This window comes from Geotrypetes seraphini, chromosome 1, assembly GCF_902459505.1.
Source record: "Geotrypetes seraphini chromosome 1, aGeoSer1.1, whole genome shotgun sequence".
NCBI lineage: Eukaryota > Metazoa > Chordata > Amphibia > Gymnophiona > Dermophiidae > Geotrypetes > Geotrypetes seraphini.
Genome location: NC_047084.1, coordinates 104,829,629 through 104,855,814, shown reverse-complemented (window position 1 = coordinate 104,855,814; position 26,186 = coordinate 104,829,629). Strand labels below are relative to the sequence as shown.

Here is a 26,186-nt window from a genome sequence, read left to right as displayed (position 1 = left end):
TGTCCACACACGCGCGAAGGCTCTCCAGACGGGCCCTGAGATGCCCGAACGGGATACCGACAATGAAGAGGTCCAGAGAGAAGGAGAGGTGCTGGTGCCAGCTGATTGTCTACAGCTGTGTTCTTCAACCGCTGGTCTGTGGACTGGTGCCGGTCCGTAGAAATTTCTTGCCGGTCCACAGGGCCAGCATGTGCATCAGGCCCCAGACAGTGCTCTTCAGCCATCGGTCCACGGTGCAATTGATGCGGCGTTGTCTTCGGGCCGGCTCCCTCTTCCTCAGTGCTGCAGTAGCCGTGGGCAGAGGCTCCTACGCGCGTCCTACGCCTGAACCGGAAGCCTTCTCTCTGACGTTTATTTGCATGTGGTTAACTCTGTTCTGGTACAAATGAATATTGAGAAGCATACGGTGTGCTTTGTGTAGTTTAATTTTGTGGTTAACCATTATGTGTTGTTAATACGATTATATTGTGTATGTATATATGAAAAATGAATGGAAAAAATGGTGTTACAATTAGTACTATTATGGGGGCGGGGTCTGGAGTGGAGATGGGTGGGGTCTGGCCCACGACTTAGCCCAGTGTTGTTCAACTGCTGGTCCACAAAATAATTATTTTATTTCCGCCAGTCCATAGGTATCAAAAGGTTGAAGAACACTGGTCTACAGGATGTACCTCTTGCCATGAGTCGCATCTTTTAGGCAGTAAGCCAGCGCCTCTCCTCCCCCATGAGCCATGGCACACCTGAAATCTCAGGAGGCACACAGTTTGAGATACATGACCCTAACCAGCAGTTTATCCAACCCCCACTAAATGTAACCCTTACCTTGGCATCCTGTGTATTTGTCTCCGCTCAGCTGGTAAGTCCCTCCTTTTTGTGCCCTTCTCTTCGGCTACCAACTCCAGACTCAGTCCCTTTTGCTTTGTTGCTCAGTATGCTTGGAACAACCTACTCAAATCATCCCTATAGCGGGCTCTGTCTCTGTCAGTTTTCAAGGCCCGTTTAAAAGCCCACCTCTTTGAGAGTGCTTTTGACTCCTAACTCCTCTCACCTTGGGTTCTGCATCCCACAGTCCTATATGTCATGTTTGTCTGTCCAAGTTAGATTATAAGCTCTTCCAAGCAGGGACCGTTTAAATGTCAAAATGTACAGCGCTGCTTATGCCTTTCAGTGCTATATAAGTAATAAGCAGTAGTAGAGAGATGTTTTCCGTAACTCCCAATATCTAAACGCAGAATAATGAAAAGTTGTGCCGTTTAGTAATATTTTGCACAAATATGCTAATGCGAGCTTTTGCGTGCGTTTCCATATAGATTGTAACCAGCAATGAAAGTGAGTGAAATCCAGTCTTAGATGGACCAATTTCTTTAAATATTAGTGTGGAAAGTGTGGTATAGCAGTTAGAACTACACTCTCAGCATCCTGAGTTTATGGGTTCAAACCCAGTGCTGCTTCTTGTGACCTGGGCAAGGCATTTAATCCTCCACTGCCCCAGATACATTAGATAGATTGTAAGCCCACTGGGACAGATGGGGGAAAATGGTTGTAAAATTACAAAAAGGGTATACAAGTCCCAATCCCTTTCCCTTATGTGCAATCTTGTATCCAAGTCCTAATCCCTCTTCCGTTCTCTTATGTGCAATCTTATATCCCACCGAATCCTCTCCCGGTTTCAAGCTGCATATTGTTACATAGAATCATACATGCTACATAAAATTATACATGCAGTGTAAGATAAGGTATTTAAAGTAATAAGTAACCACTAACATTGTCATTCTATGAGTAAACATTTATTACAAAGACTGATCCTCCCCCCTCTTTTATCAAGCTGTGCTAGAGGTTTTTATTGCGGGCTGGTGAGGTAAGTGCTCCGACGCTCATAGGAATTCTATGAACGTCAGAGCATTTACCTTTCTGGCCTGTGCTAAAAATCTCTAGTGCAGCTTGATAAAAGCAGGCCCGAGTCTCCTTGAAAAGGGACTTCTTGAAAAGCTATGTTTTCATACTTTTACAGAACAGTGCATATAGAATGGTTGCATTAATTTCAATGGGGAGTGAGTTCCATATTTTTGCAATTTGGTAGTTAAATGATATGCTATGTGGCATCTTGTATTTATGTCTTCCAGAGTTGGGATGACAGGATCAAGCAGTTAGAGTTACGATGATTAGCAAATTTACCCAATCCGCTATAATGAAACCCTTAGTGCGTATGCGCACTTCAAACTCTGTGCGTCCATGATCCGTGCTTCAGTGCGGTGCATGCTCAATGCCTGCCTCAGATTTCCTGCCCCGATCTCTGATGCCGGCTGCCTTTCTGCCTTCTGACTACGCTGCCGAGACACCTCTTCTTCTCACCCCGGACCAGCAGCTGCGGTTTTATCAAGCAGCCGCGGGGCATTTGCTAGGCTGGCCCACTTCGATAATGCGAGGCCGACTGGCCTACCAAGAGCCCCAAGGGTGCCCAGCCTAGTGGATGCTGGACAGGGAGCAGGAAAGGGAGAAGGGGTACTACTGGACAGGGGGGAGGTAAAAGTAAGGGATAAGGGCTACTGCTGGACAGGGGGAGCAGGGAAGGGGTGCTGCTGGACAGGGGGAGGTGAAGGGAGAAGGGCTACTGCTGGACAGGGGGAGAGACAGAAAGAAAGACAGACAGCGGGCAGGGAGAGAGGCAGAAAGAAAGACAGACAGGGGGCCAGGGAGAAAGAAAGACAGGGCCAGGGAGAGAGACAGAAAGACAGAAAGAAAGAAAGAGCATTGAGATAAAGCAAGAAATTTCTGCTACTCAATGGCCATGGATTTGGACGGAGGATGAGATGTATAGCGTCAGCATCTATGAGACAAACCTGGTTTTTTTTTGTTATACAGAACTTTCTGGACCCCTGTTCGTTTGAAAAAGTTAGATGGTTCTAAGTCTAATAGAAGCTGGCACTGTCATCTTGAAATAGGGACACTGGATCATTTGTTGTTCTATTGTCCTTTGATACTCAACTTTTGGAAATCCATATGAGGACATACTAATTTGATTCTGGAGACTGCAGTTCCGCTGTCGTATGAAGTGGTAATCTGTGGGACATTGTTATCTCCTACACCTCCAATAGAGAGATATAAAAGTAGATTATTTAGTATAATGACTGGGGTAACCATGCAAATGGTCACCAAAAATTGGAAGAATTTTGACAGATTAAATTTCACTTTTTGGTGGAATTCATTATGCTTGTATTATAAATACAAGAAAATGAATTCTGATCAAATGGGTAATAAGTTGTTTAAACTGACGTGGGGTCCATTGACCAATTTTATTAATTTTAATTAAATGGTTTATTCCCCTATTATTGGTTTGATTTGCACATCCAGGGAAGGGGAATAGGTAGGAGGGAGAGGGATATTATATTAGGATTTGTTTATTAATTACATGTATGTACTGTTGTATGGTTTTATTGAATAAATTTGAATTAGGGTGGGTGGGAGGGGGCGAAAATGGTTTCTCACGTTTTTATTGATGGATATAAGTGTGGTTTTTAAACTACTTGTATGTATTCCTTTATGCACTGTGTTTAGACTGAAAAATGAATAAGATATAAAAAAAGAAAGAGAAAGAAAGAAATTCTAGCACCCGTTAATGTAATGGGCTAAAAAACTAGTAGTTAAATAAATCTGGGGGAGCTATTAGAGGCATAACCATATAATGTTTTGAATGCGAGAACTGATGACAGCCAATCAGAAAGCAGCACAGGGCCAGGCAGGAGCGCAGGAAGCTCGCCCCTGATCTCCGCTGCTCCTGGCCGGGAAATAGAAGACGGCTAGCAGGGAGGAATCACACAGGATGTTTTTAACAAGGTAAGATGGTGGGGGGGTAGGTGATAAAGGTGTTGCTGGCGGGTGTTTGCGGAGGGGAAGTTTTTAAAAAGGTACAGCAGCGTGTGTTCACTGGGGGGATGTTTTAAAAAAGTGCGGCGGCAGGCATGTGGGGGAATGTTTTAAAAAGGTGCATGAAGCGGGAGGGAGGGGGATTTTTTTAAACGGTACTGGGGGGGGGGTGTTTTAAAATTGTACCTTTGCTCCATAAGACGCACCGAGATTTCCACCCACTTTTGGGTGGAAAAATGTGCATCTTATGGAGCGAAAAATATGGTAGTTTGAATTCTATAAGCAGCGGTGTGACATGGTCAAATCTTGATTTGTAATATGAGTTTTGCTGCTGTGTTTTATATCAGTTGGGGGTTTTTCATTTATTTCATGGAAATTCCTGGAAGTACTGCATTGCAGTAGTCCATAGACAGTATAGTCAACTATACTAGTTTCCTTTAGTGTTGTTGGAAGAAAGATCTGACCTTCCTTCACTTCTGTAGAGAAAGAGAGGATTTCCGGACTAAATTGTTAATAAGGTGTTCAAAACTCAGTGAACTGTCTAAAGTGACCCCCAGAACTTTTGAGAATTTCTGAATGTTGAATCTAGGGCCATTTGTCTGATCAATGGTAGACGGAATTAGGTGTGTGTGTCGTCCAAACCATTATTTCTTCACGCTCATGAGTGTGCACATGAGCATGGAGTTTTTTATGCTCATGAGTGTGGAGAAATAACGCCTTAGGAAATAGGTCTATTGCCTCGACGCAGCTGTAAAGCGAAACGCCAGCCAAAACATAAATACAAAAACTGTCCTATACTTCGAATGTACAGTGTTCCCCCGGTCGTTCGTGGACGGCTGTTTGCGGTCCCGGTCGTTTGCGATATATTCCGATCGCGAACTGCCGACAAGGAGAGGGCAGTGGGAGAGGCAGGAGAGGGCAGCTGGAGTGCCGCGAGTGCAGGAAATCACTCGCGGTACGCGCCGACTGCCTCTTCCTGCACTAAGTCGGGCCTTATCCAATCAGGAGCTGCTTTGACACGCAGCTCCTGATTGGATAAGGCCCGACTTAGTGCAGGAAGACGCGGTCGGAGCGTACCGCGAGTGATTTCCTGCACTCGCAGCGCTCCGGCTGCTCTCCTACTGCCCTCTCCCGCTGCCCTCTCCAGGCTTCCCCATGAAAAACCGTATTCGCATTTTTTTTTAGATTCGCGGGGGGAGGGGTTCCTGGAACGGAACCCCCTTGAATATCGGGGGAGTACTGTATTGTAATTGTAGTTGCTTTACTTATAGGGCCCATCGGTTGCCATGCTACTGTGCTCAGCCCCCAACTCTTGTATTCATCTCTCCATACAGTTCATAGGAATTATCCCTCTCCTGCTGTTCTTCCCTATAATTTGTTGTTCTGAATATCTTATATGTGAATTTGCATCCTTGTTGCCCATCGTTTGTCATGTTATTGTGCTCAGTACCCAAAATATGTACATAGGAATTTCTAATACTGCTCTTCATCCTTTTGATTAGTTCTGTATATCTGCTGTATATGAAGTTGTAATCTTGTTGCAAACTTTCTACTGTGTATGTAAACTTGTAACCCGTTCTGTGCTTTTCTGGGAGGACGGGCTAGAAATTTGACTAAATAAATAAATAAATAAATAAGGAACTGGCAAAGACAGCACGCAGCAGGAGAGCATAACACCTGCATATAACACCGGAGTCCTGTCCAAGTTAAGTGCTTGCATTTTGATCTGCATATTGCGCTTTGAATACATGAATAAGAAAAGTTTTTTTATGCACATATTGAATTACACAGACTTTGGACAGGACAGGGTTTTTTTTAGCCAATGAGGTAGTTACCCTTTCCAGTGTGGTTGTTCAGTTTGACACTTACAACGCACAGGGATCTGAAGCTCTTTTCCCCTTTAATTAGTAATAGTAATTTATAAGACATTTGCTGAAGGAAGAGCACTCTTCATAATTCTAAAGCAATTTAGACGTATGAAATAACACGAGAGGGGTATTGGATGTATTTAAATTATCTTCCCCTGGTTCTCAGACTTGTGCTGCCCGATTTAGGAAAAATAATTTTGATTCGATTCATCCTATTGAATCGATTTTTCAATTTGAATTTCCTGCCCAATTGGGGTTTTTTATTTTTTTTTTCAAACATCCTGGTGGGTTTATTTTATAGCCTCTTCACCCCCTTTGCCTTCGCCTACCCACACTGGTGCTGTAGTATAAACAAAATAAACAAATAAAAAATACTTTTCCTCTCTCTTTTAGGTTCTAGTTCACACTTTCTGTCTAACACCAGCTCTGGTAGGATACACATTTCAAATCTGACATATTGTAATCACAAAACTTTTTTGTTGTCTAGTCATTATTCAAATCATGTTGGTCCCAGGCTCTGGTTGTCTTCTGATAACTCGCTTGCCAGGATCTCCCGCCCATTTGTCATTTCCTTCTTTCTCCGTGCTATCCATCCACCTTCAATCTCTGTCCTCCCCTTCCGTTTCCCTTTCCTCCCCCGGAGGTCTGGCATTTTTCTTTTTTTTCTTGTCTCCATCCCCACAGCTGCAGTGATGGACCCCACCATCCCCAGAACCACCATCTCTCCTTTTCTTAACCACCCTTTCACCCAGAATGTCTCCCTCCTTCCCCACCACCCCAGGGTTCACCATCTCTCCCATTCTCTTCCCAACTTCCCTCCTATCCAGTATCTCTATCCCCCCACACCATCGCTTGTGTCCAACTTCTCTCCCTTTCTGTTTTTCCCTCCCTAAATCCCATTATCCACCATTTCTCTTCCTTTCCTCTGTTTTTAGACCCATTATTTCTTCCCCCCCCATTACGGCATATGCACATCTCTTTGAACCCCCCTTCCCTTGCTCCGTGTACTTCTACACCAGGGCCCCCCCGAAGGCCTATATGTTCCCCCCTGATCTCACCTTTATTTAATTACATAGGGGGGGGTTGTTAAAAAATGATCGCTCTGGGTGTCACCCTAGTTATACCACTGCTTGTAGCAAGACATAAAAGGAGACCAGATGAGTATATTCCTCCAGATCTGAAGACTTGCCAAGATTGTTCGCTTATATACAGGAATATCTCACTATACCACAGGTTCTTTTTTTGCTTTGATTATGATTAAAATATGGAACAAAAATGGGGCACGTTTGTGCGTCTGCGACCGGGCTTCATGCTCAACGCTAATTGGAGCAGACTAGCAGCGGTGGATCTTCCCTGCAGCGTGGCCAATGGTTGAGGGAGGTAGGGCTAGCAAGCTCCTCCTCTTCATTACAGAGGTTCCGAAAAGTCGAAGATATCTGCAGAGCTGAAGATAGACGAGGAAAGAAGGCAGCGTATACACTTAAATGCACGCCGGTGGCTGGTCGGGGCTGCGCTCCCGTCCCACAACCCCCCTCTCTAACTCCTTCTCTAACCCCCCTCCCTTAACCAAAAAATGCTAGCGTCTCTGACAGGTACAGGCTTGGGCTCGTTGCGGGGAGGGTGGAAGTAGGAAGAAGCCAGGTCTGTGCTGTCACTAGTGCGCATAGGGAGGGGAGGCTCATGGCCAGGGAACTCTTCTTTCTGGAACTCTTAAGCGTTGTGCTCACTTGGCTGCTGTAATTAAGTAAAGGGAGGCCAGGGGGAAGCCAGGGACATTGCTGCAGCACTTCCCGACTGACTCTCCCTCCTCGCCCCCTAAAGCAGGAGCGGCAGTGGCCGGCCAGCAAGAGGCAGTGCTGCCGCTCCTTCTCTAGGGGGCGAGGGGGAGGGCCAGTCACTGAATCGGCCAGGCCAATTTTTTTTTTTTAAAAAAAAACCAAATCAATTCACCCGAAGTGAATCGATTTGAATCGGAAATCGGGCAGCACTATTTCAGACCACTACCCTATCTATTAAGATATTCTACTCTAATAAATGCTTAATCTCAGTTATATAGAGATAGAGAATGAGCATTTAGGTTGGTCGTTTCAGACCTTCTTAACCACAGTAAACAGAACATAACCAATAAACAATATTCACGTTTGCTTTTAGTGGCTCTTAGGTGAACAAAGACAGGGTTAGCTTGCATATTTTATTCTTTCTTTTTTTAAATAATTTTTACTGAAAGAACAGCCAGCACCATAACAAGGAAACTTAGGCTACAGCACAACAGTAGGAATGAACAAATAACAAAACAGGTAGTCCCGGGAGGACGGTAGTAACGCTCAACCATGAAAAGACAAATACAGTATATTCTACAAACTCTCTCTGGAGCCTCACTGATTACCCAGGTTGGGCAGTGTCCTTCAGGAAAGACATTAAGGTAAGGTGCTAGATGAACCTGGTTTATACCTTAAACTGTTTAATTTTGGTCTGTTTTTGTTCCTTAATTATGGTATTTTCAGAACCAAATGAAGAACTATCAATGGTATTCCTCGCAGGTAGAGTATCTTGTATTTGGTAACATTTTAACGTTCTGAAATGAGGTATTTATGGAGTTGGCAATGGTGAAAAGAACTTCACATTAAAAAAAAAATCAATACACCTTCTATACATCTTCATTTTTACTACACTTCTCCCTCCGAATCTGCGGTTTCAGTATCCGCGGATTCTGTTATTCGTGATTATTATTATTATTATTTTTAAAGGATTTCCTTTTTTAGGCTATCTTTTAGCCGTCTGTGCCTCCCCAGAACCTTATCTGGTGGTCTAGCAGTGAAGTGGGGCAGGAGCGATCTTCCCATGCTCCTGCCCCGTGCAGAAGCTGTGTAGTCTCGAGACTACAACAGGAACTCATGGCAGCCATTTTGGTGATGGCTCTGCACGGGGCAGGAGCATAGGAAGATCGCATCTGCCTAGCTTCACCACTAGACCACCAGGTAAGGTTCCGGGGACACAGGAGGGAGGCGGGGATGGGTCAGAGCCGACCGAAAAGTTATTCACGTTTTTTCACACTTCACGATTCGACTGTGCACCTAACCCCCGCGGATACTGAGGGAGAAGTGTACTGTTCAGTTTTGTTAATGCTTAAGGTATTCAAGTTTGGATCTGAAAAAATACAGTAGCTACAGTAATATGAGAATGTTTACTTATAATGATTTGCAAATGATGTCTATCAAAGCAACATATGGGTTGGCTCATTGGCACTTGTGCAGGATATCGGGGTTTGATTGTCAAGCTCATATTCTGCCCCTTTGGCTGGAAGGACTGAAGATGCTGTGGAGATGGAATTTGCAGACCCTGAAGAGAGGAAGTCTCTTGTATAAACAAGAAATAAATAGGATGCAGTCATTCCAGAGTAAGACTACTAAAATGGTTGGTAGTCTTCATCATAAGGCATATGGGAACAGAATTAAAGATCTCAATATGTATACTTTGGAGGAAAGTCAGGAGAAGGGAGATATGTTAGAGACGTTTAAATTCCTATGTGGCTTAAATGCACATGAGACAAGTCTTTTTCAGTTTAAAGGAATCTCTGGAACGAGAGGGAAAAAGATGAAGTTAAGACAACCCCGAGGACTTCATCTTACATTGGGAAAGACTTTGCTCCAACACCCTTGATGATTTAGCCCCACTGCAAACCAAATCCAGACCCAGCAGGAGATCAGATAAATGGTTTGACTCCGAACTGCTACAACTCAAAAGACAATGTAGACGACTAGAGAGAAAATGGAGAAAATCAAACTCGGATCATACAAAATCTGCCTGGAAAAAAATCAACAAACAATACAAATCACAATTAAAGGACAAGAGAAAAGCACACTACACCAACCTAATAGGCACTGAAACACAAGACACCAAAAAACTATTCAAAATTCTAAAAACCCTAACCGACACCAAACCCTACCTGACCACTAACAATACTACCCCCCCTCAGCTACTCTATTAGCAGAACACTTCCAAAATAAAATTACCAATGCAAGAGTTACCCTCAATGACACCTCTACCTATCCTAACGAATTCACAATTCTCCCCATAGATAGAGATTCTACTGCAGCAGATAGAATATGGTCTCAATTCCCCAATATACAATGGCCCGAATTCAACAAATACTACAAAAAATACAGCCATGCATCCTGTGACCTCAACAACTGTCCACCATATCTCCTAAAAACATCCAGCACAAAATTCCGCGCTCTTCTTCTAAACTGGATACAAATCTCGCTAATAAACGGCCACTACCCTACCAACCTCAGCGAAATCATCATCACCCCGATCCTCAAAGACCCCAAAGGACCGATAGACCAAACAGCCAACTACAGACCCATTGCCTCTATTCCACTCTACGTCAAAATAATAGAAGGACTAGTTGCCAAATTCCTCTCCAATTACCTAGAAAACTATAACATACTCCATCCCACACAATCCGGCTTCAGAAACAACTTCAGCACGGAAACACTACTAGGATCTCTCTTGAACACAGCCAGACAACATCTCGGCACAGGAAAAAAATTGATGCTCATACAACTAGACCTTACCGCTGCTTTCGACTTGGTGGACCATAACATTCTACTACAAATCCTGGATACAATAGGTATCACAGATAAAGTATACACATGGTTTGAAGGATTCCTTAAATCAAGAACCTATAGAGTAAAATCAGACAAACAAAAATCTGAACCTTGGTCAAACCCCTGCGGAGTTCCCCAAGGATCCCCTCTATCCCCGACTCTCTTCAATCTCTATACAGCCTTCCTCAGCTCTTACCTGGACAAACAAGGCATAACCTCCTACAGCTATGCCGATGACATTACCATTCTCATACCCTTCGATCAACCTGAACTCTCCATGACCAACACAATATACCAAACACTAAAATCAATAGCAATCTGGATGAAAGATCACAAACTGAAATTGAACCCAGATAAAACGAAATTCATCCTCCTAGAAAACAACAAAATACCAACCATAACCAACATTGAAATCAACGCAATCAACTACCCCATACAAACCACCCTAAAACTGCTAGGAATAACTATCGACAGATGCTGCACCATGCAACCGCAAATCAATAAAACAATACAAAAGTCATTCTTAGTCATGAGAAACTTAAGACAAGTTCGGAAATTCTTCAAGAAAACTCAATTCCAGCTCATAGTTCAGTCCTTAATACTAGGCCTACTTGACTACTGTAATATCCTCTACCTCCTATGCCCTACAGCCATAACAAAACAACTACAAACTATTCAAAACACAAACTAAGACTCATCTACTCATTAAAGAAACATGATCACGTTACAGAAGCATATCTCCAATTGCACTGGCTTCCGATCCCAGCAAGAATACAATTTAAATTCTACTGCCTACTATTTAAGACTTTATACGGAGACAGTCCAAACTACCTGAATAACCACCTCATCCACAACACCGTAACCAGACATAGGAAAACTCACACCCCATTCTCATACCCCCCAATTAAGGAGGTCAAACAGAAAAAACTATATGATGGCCTCCTGGCCACTCAAGCAGCCAAACTAGACAACCAAATCGCCAGTCTACTGATGGCAGACCTCGACTACAAGACTTTTAGAAAAGAAATAAAGACCATACTCTTCAAGAAAACTCTGAAAAAAGAAATAATACCGCAAGTCTCAAACTCCACCTCTCACTAAAGCCAACTACCACAAACAAATAACCTTACCCATTTCTTACTCTTTTTGAAAATTACCAAATTTTTTTTTTTTTTTTGTAAGTTCTTGTTGTAATACATTTAGGATAATTCTTTTGTAATCCGCCTTGAACTGCAAGGTAATGGAGGAATAGAAATCCCTAATGTAATGTAAGAGGTGATAGGCTCAGGAGTAATCTAAGGAAATACTTTTTTTTTTACAGTAAGGGTGGTAGATGTGTGGAATAGTCTCCCATTAGAGATGGTGGAGACCAAGATTGTGTCTAAATTTAAGAAAGCATGGGAAAGGTATGTGGGATCACTTAGGTAAAGGAGAGAGGGAATGCTGTGGATGGACAGACTGGATGGGCCTTTTGGCCATTATCTGCTATCATGTCTCTATGTATCATAATAGCTTCAATTAGTAGCTAGTCTTAGGATTCATCAGTGCTGGTTTCCATGGAGCTGCAGTCTGTCACCCTGACTGATAATTGTTGCAGCGATAACTGGTCTAGACAATGGGATGGTTAAAGATATTGAAATGCTGTAGATAGATCTTGAGCTTGGAAGTCCAGAGCAGCAAGAGGAAACTGGAGAGCCCTAAAATAAATGAAAACATTCTGCTTCTAGTAAGAAAATAATAATTGCCATACTGGGACAGACACAAGGTCCATCAAGCCTAGTACCCTGTTCCCAACAGTGGCCAACCCAGGTCCCAAATACCTAGCTAGATCCAAAGTGGTAAAACAGATTTTATGCTGTTTATCTAGGAATAAGCAGTGGATTTCCCCAAGCCATTTCAATAATGGTCTATGGACTTCTCTTTTAGGAAATTCTAAGCTCACTGATTTTCACCATATTCTCTGGCAACAAATTCTAGAGTTTAATTACATGTGTGAAGAAATATTTTCTCCTGTTTGTTTTAAATCTATTACTTAGTAGCTTCATCACATGAGTGATGTCTTGGCGGAGCCACTGTCCGCGCTCTTCAACCTCTCCCTTAGTACAGGCAGCGTTCCGTTGGACTGGAGGACGGCTAACGTCATTCCACTCCACAAGAAAGGCTCAAAGATGGAGACAGCAAACTACAGACCAGTGAGTCTAACATCGATAGTGAGCAAACTAATGGAAACTCTAATCAAACACCAATTAGATAAGATCCTGGATGAAGAGAATCTACGGGATCCCCGACAACATGGATTTACTAAGGGGAGATCCTGCCAATCCAAACTGATCAGCTTCTTTGACTGGGTAACGGGGAAGCTGGATATTGGGGAGTCCCTGGACATCGTGTACCTGGACTTTAGCAAAGCATTCGATAGCGTACCACACCGCAGGTTACTGAGCAAGATGAGTTCTATAGGATTAGGTAACACATTGACGAAATGGGTTGGGAGCTGGCTTGGAGGTAGTCTCCAAAGGGTGGTGGTGAACGGCACCCCCTCCGAAATGACGGAGGTGATTAGTGGAGTACCACAGGGCTCAGTCTTGGGCCCAATCCTATTCAACATCTTTATAAGAGACTTGGCAGAAGGGCTTCGAGGTAAAATAACATTATTCGCCGATGACGCCAAACTGAGTAATGTAGTGGGCAAATGCACAACAGACGAAGATTCAGTGCCCGACAACATGATGCACGACCTACTCCTACTGGAGCGATGGTCTAGGACATGGCAACTCAACTTCAATGCCAAAAAATGCAAAGTTATGCACCTGGGCAGCCAGAATCCATGCAAGTCTTATACCCTTAATGGCGAGATCCTAGCAAAAACGGTAGCAGAACGAGACTTGGGGGTAATCGTCAGTGAGGACATGAAGTCTGCCAATCAAGTGGAGCAGGCTTCGTCCAAGGCAAGACAAATCATGGGCTGCATACGAAGGGGTTTCGTCAGTCGTAAGGCGGAAGTCATTATGCCATTGTATAGATCCATGGTGAGGCCCCACCTGGAATACTGTGTGCAATTCTGGAGGCCGCATTATCGCAAGGATGTGCTGAGACTGGAGTCGGTGCAAAGAATGGCCACCCGGATGGTCTCGGGACTCAAGGATCTACCATACGAAAAACGGCTTGACAAATTACAGCTATACTCGCTCGAGGAGCGCAGAGAGAGGGGGGACATGATCGAGACGTTCAAGTATCTTACGGGCCGCATCGAGGCGGAGGAAGATATCTTCTTTTTCAAGGGTCCCACGACAACAAGAGGGCATCCGTTGAAAATCAGGGGCGGGAAACTACGAGGTGACACCAGGAAATTCTTTTTCACTGAAAGAGTGGTTGATCGCTGGAATAGTCTTCCACTACAGGTGATTGAGGCCAGCAGCGTGCCTGATTTTAAGGCCAAATGGGATCGGCACATGAGATCTCTTCACAGGGCAAATGTAGGGGAGGGACATTAAGGTGGGCAGACTAGATGGGCCGTGGGCCCTTATCTGCCGTCTATTTCTATGTTTCTATGTTTCTATGACCCCTAGTCCTAGTATTTTTTGGAAAGAGTAAACAAGTGATTCACATCTACCCTTTCCACTCCACTCAGTATTTTATAGACCTCTATCATGTCACCCCTGAGCTGTCTCTTCTCCAAGCTGAAGAGCCCTAGCTGCTTGAGCTTTTTCTCATAGGGAAGTCATCTCATCCCTTTTATCAGTTTCATCATCTTTCTCTGTACCCTTTCTAATCCCGCTATATATTTTTTGAGATATGGCGACCAGAATTGCACACAGTATTCAAGTTGCAGCTGTACCAAAGAGCAATACAGGGGCATTATAACATTTTCATTTTTGTTTTCCATTCCTTTCCTGATAATTCCTAATATTCTATTTACTTTCTTAGCTGCTGCCACACATTGAGCTGAGGGTTTCAACGTATCCTCAATGATGACACCTGGATCTTTTTCCTGAGCCTTGACTCCTAATGTGGAACCCTGCATCAGGTAGCTATAGTTCGGGTTCCTCTTTTCCACATGCATCACTTTGCACTTGCTCATGTTAAACATCATCTGCAAATAGGAGGAAATATGTTTTTCATTCAGAGACTAGTTTAGCTCTGGAACATGTTGCCAGAGGTTGTGGTAAGAGCGGATAGCGTAGCTGGTTTTAAGAAAGGTTTGGACAACTTTCTGGAGGAAGAGTCCATAGTCTGTTATTGAGGGAGACATGGGGGACGTCCTGCTTGCTCTGGATGGGTAGCATGCAATGTTGCTACTCTTTGGGTTTTGGCCAGGTACTAGGGACCTGGATTGGCCACCGTGAGGATGGGCTACTGGACTAGATGGACCATTGGTATGACCCAGTAAGGCTATTCTTATATTCAGTCTCACAAGGTCCTCTTGCAATTTTTCACAACCCTCTTGCAATTTAATAACTTTGTGTCATCAGCAAATTTAATTATCTCACTAGTTATTCCTATCTCTAGATCACTGATATGTTATAAAGCAACAATCCCGCACTGACTCCTGAGGAACCCCACTATTTACCCTTCTCCACTGAGAATATTAATCATTTAAACCTACTCTGTTTTCTGTCTTTCAGCCAGTTTTTAATTCATAATAGGGCATTACCCCCTATAAATTGAATGAATAAATCCCATGACATTCTAATTTCCTCAGAAGTCTTTCATGAGGTACTTTGTCAAATGACTTTTGAAAATCCAAATACATTATATCAACTGGTTGATCTTTATCCACATGTTCATTCACCCTTTCAAAGAAATGCAGTGGATTGGTGAGGCAAGATTTCCCTTGACTAAATCCATGTTGGCTTTCTCTCATTAATCCATGCTTATGTATATGTTCTGTCATTTTGTTCTTAGTCTCTACCATTTTGCCTGGCACTGAGGTCAGACTTGCCAATTTTCCGGATCACCTGTGGAACCCTTTCTTAAAAATCAGTGTCATGTTGTTTATCCTCCAGTCTTCCGGTACTATGCTGGAATTTAGAGAAAAATTACAAATTATTAATAATAGCTTTGTAAATTCATTTTTCTAATTCTATCAGTACTCTGGGATGTATACCTTCTGGTCCAGGTGATTTATTTCTGTTCAGTTTGTCAAATTGACCCATTACATCTTCTAGTGTTACAGAGATTTGTTTGAGTTTTTCTGATTCATCAGAATTGAATACCATTTCTGGCACCAGTAACCCCCCACATTTTCTTCAGTGTCTTCCCTTGATCTTCTAGTGATCCAACCAATTCTCTTCCCAGCTTCTCAATTTTAATATACCATAAATATTTTTACTGTGTTCTTGCTTCTAGCACAATCTTTTTTTCAAGGTCTCTTTATGCCTTTCTTATTAGCACCTTGCATTTGACTTGCCATTCCTTGTACTGTTTACAATTATTTTCAGTTGGATCCTTCTTCCATTTTCTGAAGGATTCTCTTTTGGCTCTAATAGCTTCCTTCACCTCACTCATTAACCACACCAGCTGCCATTTGGTCTTCCTTCTTCCTTTTTTATTATATGGTATATATCTAGTCTGGGCTTCCAGGATGATATTTTTGAATAACATTCCCACTTGATGTAAATTTTTGACCTTTGCAGCTGCTGTCTGTTTCTTTTGTACCATTCTCATGTTATTATAGTCTCCTTTTTTAATGTTAAATTGTTGTTGTATTGGATTTCCTGTGTGAACTAATTCCAGGGATTATGTCAAATCTGATCATGTTATACTCACTGTTATCAAGTGGCCCTAGCACCATTACCTCCTGCACCAATTCATGTGCTCCACTAAGAAGTAGGTCTGTAATTGCTTTGCCTCTTGTCAGTTTCTTAACCAGCTGCTCCATAAAGCAATCCTTGATTTCATCAATGAATTTTATCTCCCTAGCATGCTCTGATGTTACATTTACCTAGTCAGTATTGGGATACAGTTGTTAAAATCACCCATTATTATTGTGTTACCCAGTTTGTTAGTCTCCCTAATTTCTGATAACATTTCAGTATCAGTCCGTTCATCCTGGACAGGTTGTACACTCCCATCATTAACTTTTTCCTCTTTACACATGGAATTTCTACCCATAGTGATTCCAAGGTGTGTTTCTGTTATGTCCCTTCCAGATGCCATACACTAGGTGTCCGGGTGTTGCAGAAATCCACATTTTTTCTGAGCACATGCTCCACTCCCTCAGGCTGAAAGTTAGTAACAAACCCTAGTTTCAATTTCTGCAGAAGTCCGAGCAGAAGGTTCTTGCAGTTGCTCTGCTTCTGTTTCTTATTATTTTTGCTTAAAGTTCACTTAAAGTTCCTTCTTTTGGTGGGTTCAGTGTCTTGAGACCACTCCCGGTGGTCCCCTGTCGGAGAAAAGGACACAGTTCTGTGCCGGACTATAGCTTCACAGAGAAACTCTGGTAGATCTGTGGAGCCAGCCTGCTGTGTGCCACCTTCTTCACCCTTCCTGTGGGAGTCTGCTGGCCGGTTACCCTGTCACAGGTTTCTAGTGCAGGCTGTGTGTGTTTGGAAAGAAACCAACCCGGTTTTCAAGGCTGTCCCACCTTCGACTGTATGGCAGAGGATCCGTTGGGGCAGAGGTTGTGGTCAGTCTCTGGCCGGCTGGCAGGCTGAAGATCTTCAATTCTGTACAATTTAGAGCTGTTTCTGAGGCAGAAAGTCCTTTCTCTCCACTCAGCTGCTTTAAAAACTCTGACAGGCAAAGGCACTAAAGAGACTGTGAGTACCTCCATTATTTCCTATGGGAACTTCAGGGATGGCTTGTGGATTGATTTTTAATTATTTTTAATTTTAATGTTTTTCCTTATTTTTGCCGTTTTTTGGCACAGATTTCGTGATGGTGACCATCTTGGATTTTAAAATCAATCTTTTTTTTTCTAACTTCTTTTTCTGCTTCAAAAACTCCTCGATTGATAAAAAATCATTTGGGATGGACTCCGTAGTTTCTATTCTACTGAATTTGTGCAGTGATTGTGCTGGATTGGCGCTGGATCAGCAACCGTGTACTACGTGCCATAGTACACGGAGGGTGGGGGCAGGAACTTTGGATTTGACCTCCTCCGCAGTCTCGGGCTGAGGAGCTGACCTGGGTCTGTGAATTTGATAGAGAATATCGTCCAGCGGTTCTACTGGCTTCTGGTGCAAAACACCAGCGTTCTGAGTCTGGGGACTCTTGTGGTGGAGCACGAGTGTCTCAACAGTTCCCTGCCATGGATGCAGGATGTGACATTTTGCTAGAATTTATTCAGCTTCTCTGGAAATCTTTTTCCATGGACCCAGTGCATTCGTCGCGGCTGGTGGGTGTGGCAGAGCTGTCTCGACGTGTTACGCTGGTTTAGAAGCTTTCTGTTTGGGAGTCCTCTCGACTTGCTATGGCGGACCTTGATTACATCAGTTGCCATTTTGATATGCCCATCATATTTCCTGACACTGCTTCTAATTTGGATCCGGCCGATACCTTTGCCAGGACTAGTTGCCTCAGTTGCCCTGAGAGTCTGAATTTGGGGGATGACCCTGCAGTATGTAGTCTTTTTCAGCATTGTTCTGTCTTCTTTCTCATTAATGATGTCCCTATAATACATTAAAATCTCTTCGTTCAACGTCTTAGAATCTTCTCGTTATACCTTCTTTAAAATTGATTAATACGTTGCGCTCCAATAATTTTGCCATCACTGCCCCTACTCTCTGGAATTCGCTGCCTAACCACTTGCGTGGTGGATCCAATTTAAAACAATTTAAAGTAAAACTAAAAACATTCTTGTTCCAGGACGCCTTTGGATAACAACTGTCCTTTTAAGGACAAAATTAAAGTAAACTGTTACTTTTTACTCTAACCTATTGTACTTTCCTATAACGATTGTAGTTCTTCCCCACTTTCCTATTGTTTGAAGTAGGTCCAAACGTTTTATCTGTGCTTTATTATGACACTTGGATTTTATCCAGTATCCCTTGTTTTTATATGTTTTTACGTTTTAATATGTTTTTATGTAATTTTATATTGTACACCGCTTAGAAACCTGATTAAGCAGTTTAAAAAATATTTTAATAAACTTGAAACTTAAACTTGAAACTTTTAAAAGAGCACAAGCTAGATTCTCCTCCTTCCACATCTCAGGCTTCGGTCCTGGACCATTCTAAAGCGCTGTCTTCCTTTTTTCTGTCTCAGCAGCTTCTTGGGCTGATTCAGGCACAATGGGACTCTCCAGAAAGCTCTCTGCGGTCCTTTAAAGCAATGTCGAAGCTTTATCCACTGGCGCTTGAATTTCAACAGGTTTTGGAACAACCTAAAGTGGATAACGCTGTGGCGCAGGTAATCAGGTGTGTGATGCTTAGAGATTCTCAGGGTTGCAGAATGGATATTATGTTAAAAAAGATCTTTGAAGTGGTGTCTTTGGGGATCAAAGTGGCGGTAGCTGCTTCTTTTACGGCTCGTGCCTGTCATTCCAGGTTGCACAGTGCATCCTCCGCTGATCATGGATGATGTGAATTATTGAAGGTATAAACCTAATCTTCCATTCTGCTCCTGTTGAATTTTCAGTCCATTCGATTCAAGGCCCCCCTAAAGGGATTTGCAGGGGTGACCCCCACAGACAGTGTCTATTATTACCTGGAAGACAGCATTGAAGACTTATTTATTCTCTAGATTTTTGGCTAACTAAATCCCTCATAGATCTTCACGGTTATGCGGTGTATAAGTTGATTTTTATGTTATGTTAACGCATAACGCTATTTCTTCACCAATTCGATCCACCCTATTATGGCAATATAGTTTATACCCCAGTATAACAGTGTCCCGTTGGTTATCTTCCTTTCACCAGGTCTCAGAGATGCCTATTATATTTATATTTTCTTTTAGTGCAATATATTCTAACTCTCCCATCTTATTTCATAGTCTTCTGGTATTTACATATAGACATTTCAAACAATGTTTATCATATCTTTTTACAATTTGCTCAGCCGTTGGCATGGATAATTTGCAATCTTTAAAATCAGATTGCTCTGTATTTAATGAAACCTGGTCTACTGTGGCCTGTATTGCAATCTCACTATTGGGATGCTTTGTATTCCCTTTTATGTTGATATCTTTTAAAGATACCTTGCTATGAACCATGCTCTTTTGAGTGACTGTCAGCCTTCCCCCAGTTTCTAGTTTTAAAAGCTGCTCTATCTCCTTTTTAAGGTGGAGCCCATCTTTGCAGAATAGGTATGCCGCCTAGTTCCTAACAAATCTAAAACCCTTCTCCCTGCACCATCGCTTCATCCATGCATTGAGGCTTCAGAGTTTTGCCTGTCTCTTGGGTCCTGTGTGTGGAGCAGGGAGCACTTCTGAAAATGCTACCCTGGAGGTTCTGGATTTTAACTTCCTGCTCCTTGGGTTTTGCCCAGAAACTAGGAACCTGGATTGTCCACTGTGAGAACGGGCTACTGGACTTGATGGACCATTGGTCTGACCCAGTAAAGCTATTTGATGTTCTTATGAACTTCAGAGCATAAATTTGGCTTCCCCTCCCTACCACATTTCCCTCGTCATTGGTACCTACATGCACCAAGACCGCAGACTCCTCCCTAGCATTGTCTAAAATCTTATCTAGGTGACACATGAGGTCCACTACCTTTGCAGCAGGAAGGCATGTGACCAAGCGATCCTCACATCCATCAGCCATCTAGCAATCTCCATGCCTAATGATCGAATCTCCCTCTATAACGGCTGTCATAACACTTCTCTCCTCAGTGCAAGAGGACATTATACCCTCTTGTGGGCAGGTCCTTATGAGGTATATGCTAATGGTAAAACATCTGTCCCATGGAAGTCCGCCTGTGGAGTTTCATAGGGTCCTCCACTGTCTCCCTTACTCGAATACAGTTTGGCCGCTTTTGAAACGATCTTCACATTTGTGGACAATATTTTCATTTTGTTAGTAGACCCAAAATTGAGCAACTTTGCATTACATATAAATTTTTGTATTTCTAGACTTCAAACATGGGCTACTTATGTTCAAATGAAACTTAATATAGCTAAGACAAAATTATTATGGTTTGGCCCATTAATCGAACAGTTACCTTTTTGTAATCTTGAAATCTGGAGAATCCCTGAAAATTGAATTCTCATGTAGTGTCCTCGGAATAATATTGGATCCTGCTTCCATCAAAACCATTTTACCCTCCTTGTCCAATCCATCATCCTTTCCAGATTAGACTACTGCAACTCTATCTACCTAAGCCTAACTAAGAAATACCTTCATAGACTTCAGTGGATTCAGAATGCCACAGCCAAGCTCATCTTCACTAAAAGTAAATTCGACCATGTCTCTTCACTCCTGTCCAAACTTCACTGGCTTCTGTTAATCGCCAGGGTCCACTTTAAATGTGCCTGTCTAGCTTTCAAGATCCAACACAGTATCCTCCCTCCCTTTATCCCTCTTACTTGGAATTTTTCTAACCCTAATACCACCAGACCCCTCCACAAATTGAAACTTTCCTTCCCCTCGCTAAAAGGCATTTCCCGTTCAGGAAGGCTAGGATCCTCCCTCCCCTTCAAAATCACTGAGCTCTGGAACAACCTTACCTCCCCTCTTCGGAACTTGAGCTCTCTCCAAATTTTCCGCAAACACCTGAAAACCTTGCTTTTCTCAAAAATTGTAAGTCTCTCTCCAACTTTGATATCCCAAGTCCTCAAATCTCTTCATATCTGGCTTCCCTAGTCCTCTAACTATTCTTCAGTCTTCGACCTCTACCCTTTATTGTAGTTCCTTCCTATTACATCTCCTGTAAACCGTGCCGAGCTCTACGAACGTGGAGAAGATGCGGTATACAAACCTAAGGATTAGATTAGATTAGATTCTTCATTGTCATTTCAATATCAAGTTAATCACCTTTCAAAGAAATGTTTTCTCAGCTTATGAATGCTAAGAAAAGTTAGATGTCTGTTCCGTCAGCAACATTTTGCGGTACTAATGCAACTATCATTTTGGCACAATTAGAATACTGTAATTCTGTTTATATAGGGGAATTTAAAATTAATCCAGAATACGGCAGCAAAATTAATATTTGGAAAGCGAAAATTTGACCATGTGTCTCCCCTCTTGAGAAATCTTCACTGTCTTAGAATACAGTTTAAATGCACTTCTATGGTTTTCAAAATCATACATGGAATATTTACATCTTTAAAACCTGTCTCTGAATGCTCAATGATCTGATTCAAGAAATTCTCAGAAATTTTAACTGTCCTTTTCATCTTTAAAAGGAATAAAATCTATTGGCCACAATCTTTTTCATATACTTTTACAGCAATTTGGAATGGGATTCCCTCTTGTGTCAGAACTCTTCTCTCCTTTCAGATTTTTCATAAATCTATGAAAATATTGTTATTTCAAAGGTATGTGGAAAATTTCTTTAAGGAAAATTGATGATCTTCTCTCTAGGATGTAGATTGAGGGTATACATCAATAAGTTGTTCTTTCTCTAATCTAGCTACTTTTTATCTTGTTTATTGATTTTTTTTTTTTTTTTGTGAACCGAGTCGAGCTCCTGTTGGGGAGATGACACGGTATATAAATCCAAGATTTAGATTAGGATTGCTTCCTACTTCACCAGGATGATGCTCTCCTTTAAGAAGACCTCCCTCCTCTGAGGTAGCACAGAGGCTGTCAGACTGGAGGTGGGACTTTTTTACAACGTCCCTGTAGGTCTCTATGTACTTCTGTTTCCCTCAGCTCCTCCAAATCTGCTACTCTAGCTTCAAGAGATCAGACTCATTCCCTGAGTGCTAGGAGCTCTTTGCACCAGCACACACAAAAGACCTCTCACCAACTGGAAGATAATCAAACATATGACAGTGCAAAAGACTGGATAGCTCCCATTTTGCTGCTGGACTACTGCCTGCATGTTGATATTGGTGATTTCTTTAAGTTGCTATGGGAGTTTCCCTAAGATTGCTAGCTATATGTTAGACTATGGTAATGGTTTAATTTTTTTTAATTATTTTCTAATGCTGTAATTGGTAGATTACCCTCCCAAGATTTCTTAAGAGTGGATGTAGCAGCAAGAGAGGACTCTGCTTTTGGGTCCTCGGTGTTACGAGCCAGTGCAGTGGTCCCTCCCTGGATTTCTGGGACTGCTTTTGTATGTCCCATCCGTCCAGAATGACACACCTATTGCACTAGAAAAAGAGATTAGGTTTTTAATCTTGCTAATATCTTTTCTAGTAGATAGGTGTGCCATTCTGAAGCTCCGCCCTGTCATTTCTCTCCTGCACCTGCCTACTGTCTCAATCAGAAAGTTTTACTCCAAAATGAAATTTGGATGTCAGATAGACCTTATGGGTATTAAGAGTACCTTATTGCTATAACATACTGGGGTAATACTTGAGTTCCATAAATGTTTCTGTGTGGCATGATTGTTCAATGGCAATGTTTAACATGTTTGTTATAATTTCAGGAGCAGCAAAAAAGAAGAGACAAAGCCTCGAAATACTTTGCAGGAAACAGCAAAAAGAGGCAAGGGAGATGTCACTACCACTTGTTGGATACAAGTCTTTTATTTGAAAATAAATCACTAAAATGTGTATGAACCAAACAAAGTCCCAACTAGGAACCCAGTTTTGGTGACAGCGTTGCTTTCTTCAGGGGACAATATCAATCATGTCGGCATCTTTGCTGCACAAGATGCGATTGATATTGTCCCCTGAAGAAGGCGACGCTGTCACCGAAACTGGGTTCCTAGTTGGGATTTTGTTTGGTTCATACACATTTTTGTGATTTATTTTCAAATAAAAGACTTATATCCAACAAGTGGTAGTGACATCTCCCTTGCCATGAAAGTTACCCATGTCTAATCTAGGCCCGTACTGAGGCGTCTCATTTATTATTTATCTTATTATTGCCATCGCTTTATTTACTATTAGTGAATTTCTCTGAGAGTTCCATACAGGGCATTACTAATCTTTTTGTGCTTGATTGGACTATATTCTTGGTAGTTTTTCTAGAGTTTTTTGATTGCCGAGCAGTAATAAGATCATGAATAAGGCAACCTTTGTTATACTGTATAAGGAATATGTATTGCAGAATCCCAAAGTAAAAATGTGTTCCCTAGAGACTGAAAGCACATGCTAAGAAAGAAACTAGGGCCAGAGTTCATTGGCTGTGGATGGAGCACACAAAGGAACATGCCTGCTTCTTCTACATGTGCTCTTTAGGCACGTCCTTGTGACATGCGCTACAGAAAACTATTAAACTTAAGTCTTCTTGGGCACTGATGTTATTTCAAGGGACAGGAGGTGGGCTGAGTAACAGCTGATTCTACAAGGTTATTGCTGTGAAATGTTAGAAGGACCCAACAAAAGAACCCATAGATAAAAAGCAAGGTCTCCTCCCCCTCCACTTTGCATCTTTCAGGCAGGCTCTGATTTGCTTGAGTAAGCTGGGTGCCAAATTTCTTATGTGTAGTATGAATGGGGTTATGGTGAACAGTGTGGTTTAGGATTTACTGTGTGAATATATATCTTAATAGGCAACACAGGTGATAGTCTAATTTAGTGATTAGCTGTCATTTTGCATTTTCACAAATCTTTCATACTTTGATTCCTGGACAACTGCAAATCTCAGTAAATTCAATGCACAGCAGTATATATTAGAAATTGCTTATAGTGAAATGACTCATTTAGCTTTTGGACTGTGCAGATAATGTGTTTTTTAGTCATGTGACTGCTTCATTACCCTTCATAAAGATCCTTGAGTGCCTGAGAACATTTTGTGATTGCTTTGTGGATTGGGAGCTAGCCAACAAGCACATGGATAATGTCATAGAGGCTTTTTTTTTCTTGTTTACAGAGTGATAAAATCAGTCGTCTTTAATTTATCATTTTAACAGGATTGCAGTGTATTTACAACAGAATACTGCTCTAGAAAAGTTTAATGAATTAATGAAATTTAATTTCTTAATGAGCTGTGGAAGAAGGTCCTGGGCTATGGGGCCATGGGTAAACTTCTGTGGACGGGCACCCCCAGTCTAGTAGTGCCCTCCCCATCAAGCAGCACAAGTTCCTTAGCTCCCTTCCAGCCAAGCTGTTTTCTACTGTAAAAAAAAATAATGTGGCATAAAGATTCAGAGCCAGTGTTTAGGGCTGCTGATGTCTGTGCTGGTTCTGTCTCTTAGAAATAGGAAGTCCACATCAGAAAGGATGGAATTAGCAGAACCATCAACTGTGTGACCTAGATAGCAGCTCTACATCTTTACCACTTTTTTTTGTTTTTTTTTTGCTGGAAGCAGTGGGGTTGGATTAAGGAAGCTGCTGGACCAGGGGAATTGGGGAGGGAAGGAAGATGAAGGACAACAGTGCAGCGATGCTTTGAGTGGCCCATTCCAAAAAATGAGAAAAGTAGTAGGCCCGGGACCAGTCTGCATTGGATCCAACACTAAAGACACTGATGGACTCAGCATTGCTCTCATCAGCACTGAAGGATCATGAAGTCATTCATCAGGCAAAAGCCAAGAAGCTCTGGGGCATTGGTGTCACCAGTACAAGAAGAAGCATTGGCACTGGAAGGAGTGCTTCTCCATCTGTGATAGTGGTGCTGCCGCTCCAGTCTGCTTCTGATTTGACACTGGTGGATGCCTAAGCTGCGTCCATATCAGCACCATCCTGACTTTTTCCAATGCCTGTACTCAAGCAGCAGATCTGAGCCATGCTTCAAGAGAAGCTGGGGTGCCTCCTTGCAGGGTGTGGTATATAGACATCGAGGGCATTTGTGTCAGACATGAAGCTGCTGCAGCCTGCCTAACAGTTTATGCCACCGCCTCACCAAGTACCTTTGTTGGTGCTGGCACCAACTGATGCAATGACCCTCTCTACATCAGAGGAGGAATTGCCTTGGCGTGTTTGGGACAATCTGCACTTTGCCCATTATCAAGGCCTAGACCTTCCAAAGACCGAGGCGGGCACAGACCCAAATGACCATTTTGCCGAGTCTGATATAGACCACTCCGAGTTTCTGAGGAAGACCCTGAGAATTTTTTGAGGAGAGCTCTTTAGGCATACCCTCCTCTCCATGGAAGAGAAGAGTCTACTCCAGAGGAGCTCTCCTGTTTTGGCTTTCTCAAGGAAATGGTGGCTACTATTCCTTTATATTTGGATGTGGAGGGCGACTATGATTCTCCACCTGCGGGAGGCTGTGACAGTCCCTGTTCACAATGTCCTGTGTGCAAATGAGAAATTGGGAGATCCTTCTCTGTTTAAGTAGTACCTAAGAAGGCAGAAGGCAGACTCCACATACAAAGTCCAAAAGGCTAATAAGTTGCCCCACCTTTCCATCATAGTTGACTCTGCTCTCAATGGGACCAAGAGTTCCCACACTCTTGCCTCAGTTCCTCTAAGTAGAGAGGCTTGGACCCTGGGTTCCTTTGGGAGGAAAGTTTTTTCAGGCCTTGATGCTTGTTTTCTGCATCCAAGTGTACCAGCTTTACGCAAGCCTGTACTTGAAATCTTTGATGTCCAGCATGCTTGCCCTTGCAGACACTCCTGTGCTTTGCCAATTAGCAAGCAAGAGAGTAGAAAATATCTGGCTAGGACATTTTTGATTCCTTTGGGGTGTCCTGGCGCACCCCTTTAGATATAAGAATGTGTAGGCTTTCTTGGCTGTGCATTTCTGGCCTGTGCTGCACGAAAGGTAGGCAGATCTCCTTTCCATGGAGACAGTCTTTTCTGAAACATAAAGAAACATGCCAATACCATCAAATCCCTGCGTCAGCTTCCTCCTTCTGTATCCTTCCACACTGAGGAGGTTTTCTAGAGGATAAAGAAGAGG

The 26,186-nt window shown here is 42.5% G+C and overlaps 1 protein-coding gene across 4 annotated transcripts in view; it reads left to right on the top strand.

The window, feature by feature from the left end:
- Positions 1 to 26,186, top strand: part of KIAA1328 (KIAA1328 ortholog) — a 381,040-nt gene that overhangs the window by 1,018 nt on the left and 353,836 nt on the right. For 2 of the 4 annotated variants that reach the window (XM_033935328.1, XM_033935330.1), the window contains exon 2: positions 8,237 to 8,272. In XM_033935328.1, coding sequence (XP_033791219.1) covers positions 8,237 to 8,272 — 36 coding nt within the window. Of the gene's footprint in view, positions 1 to 3,632; positions 3,835 to 8,236; positions 8,273 to 14,269; positions 14,370 to 26,186 lie in introns of those variants that run through there. The other 2 variants (XM_033935329.1, XM_033935331.1) reach the window with 2 other exon arrangements.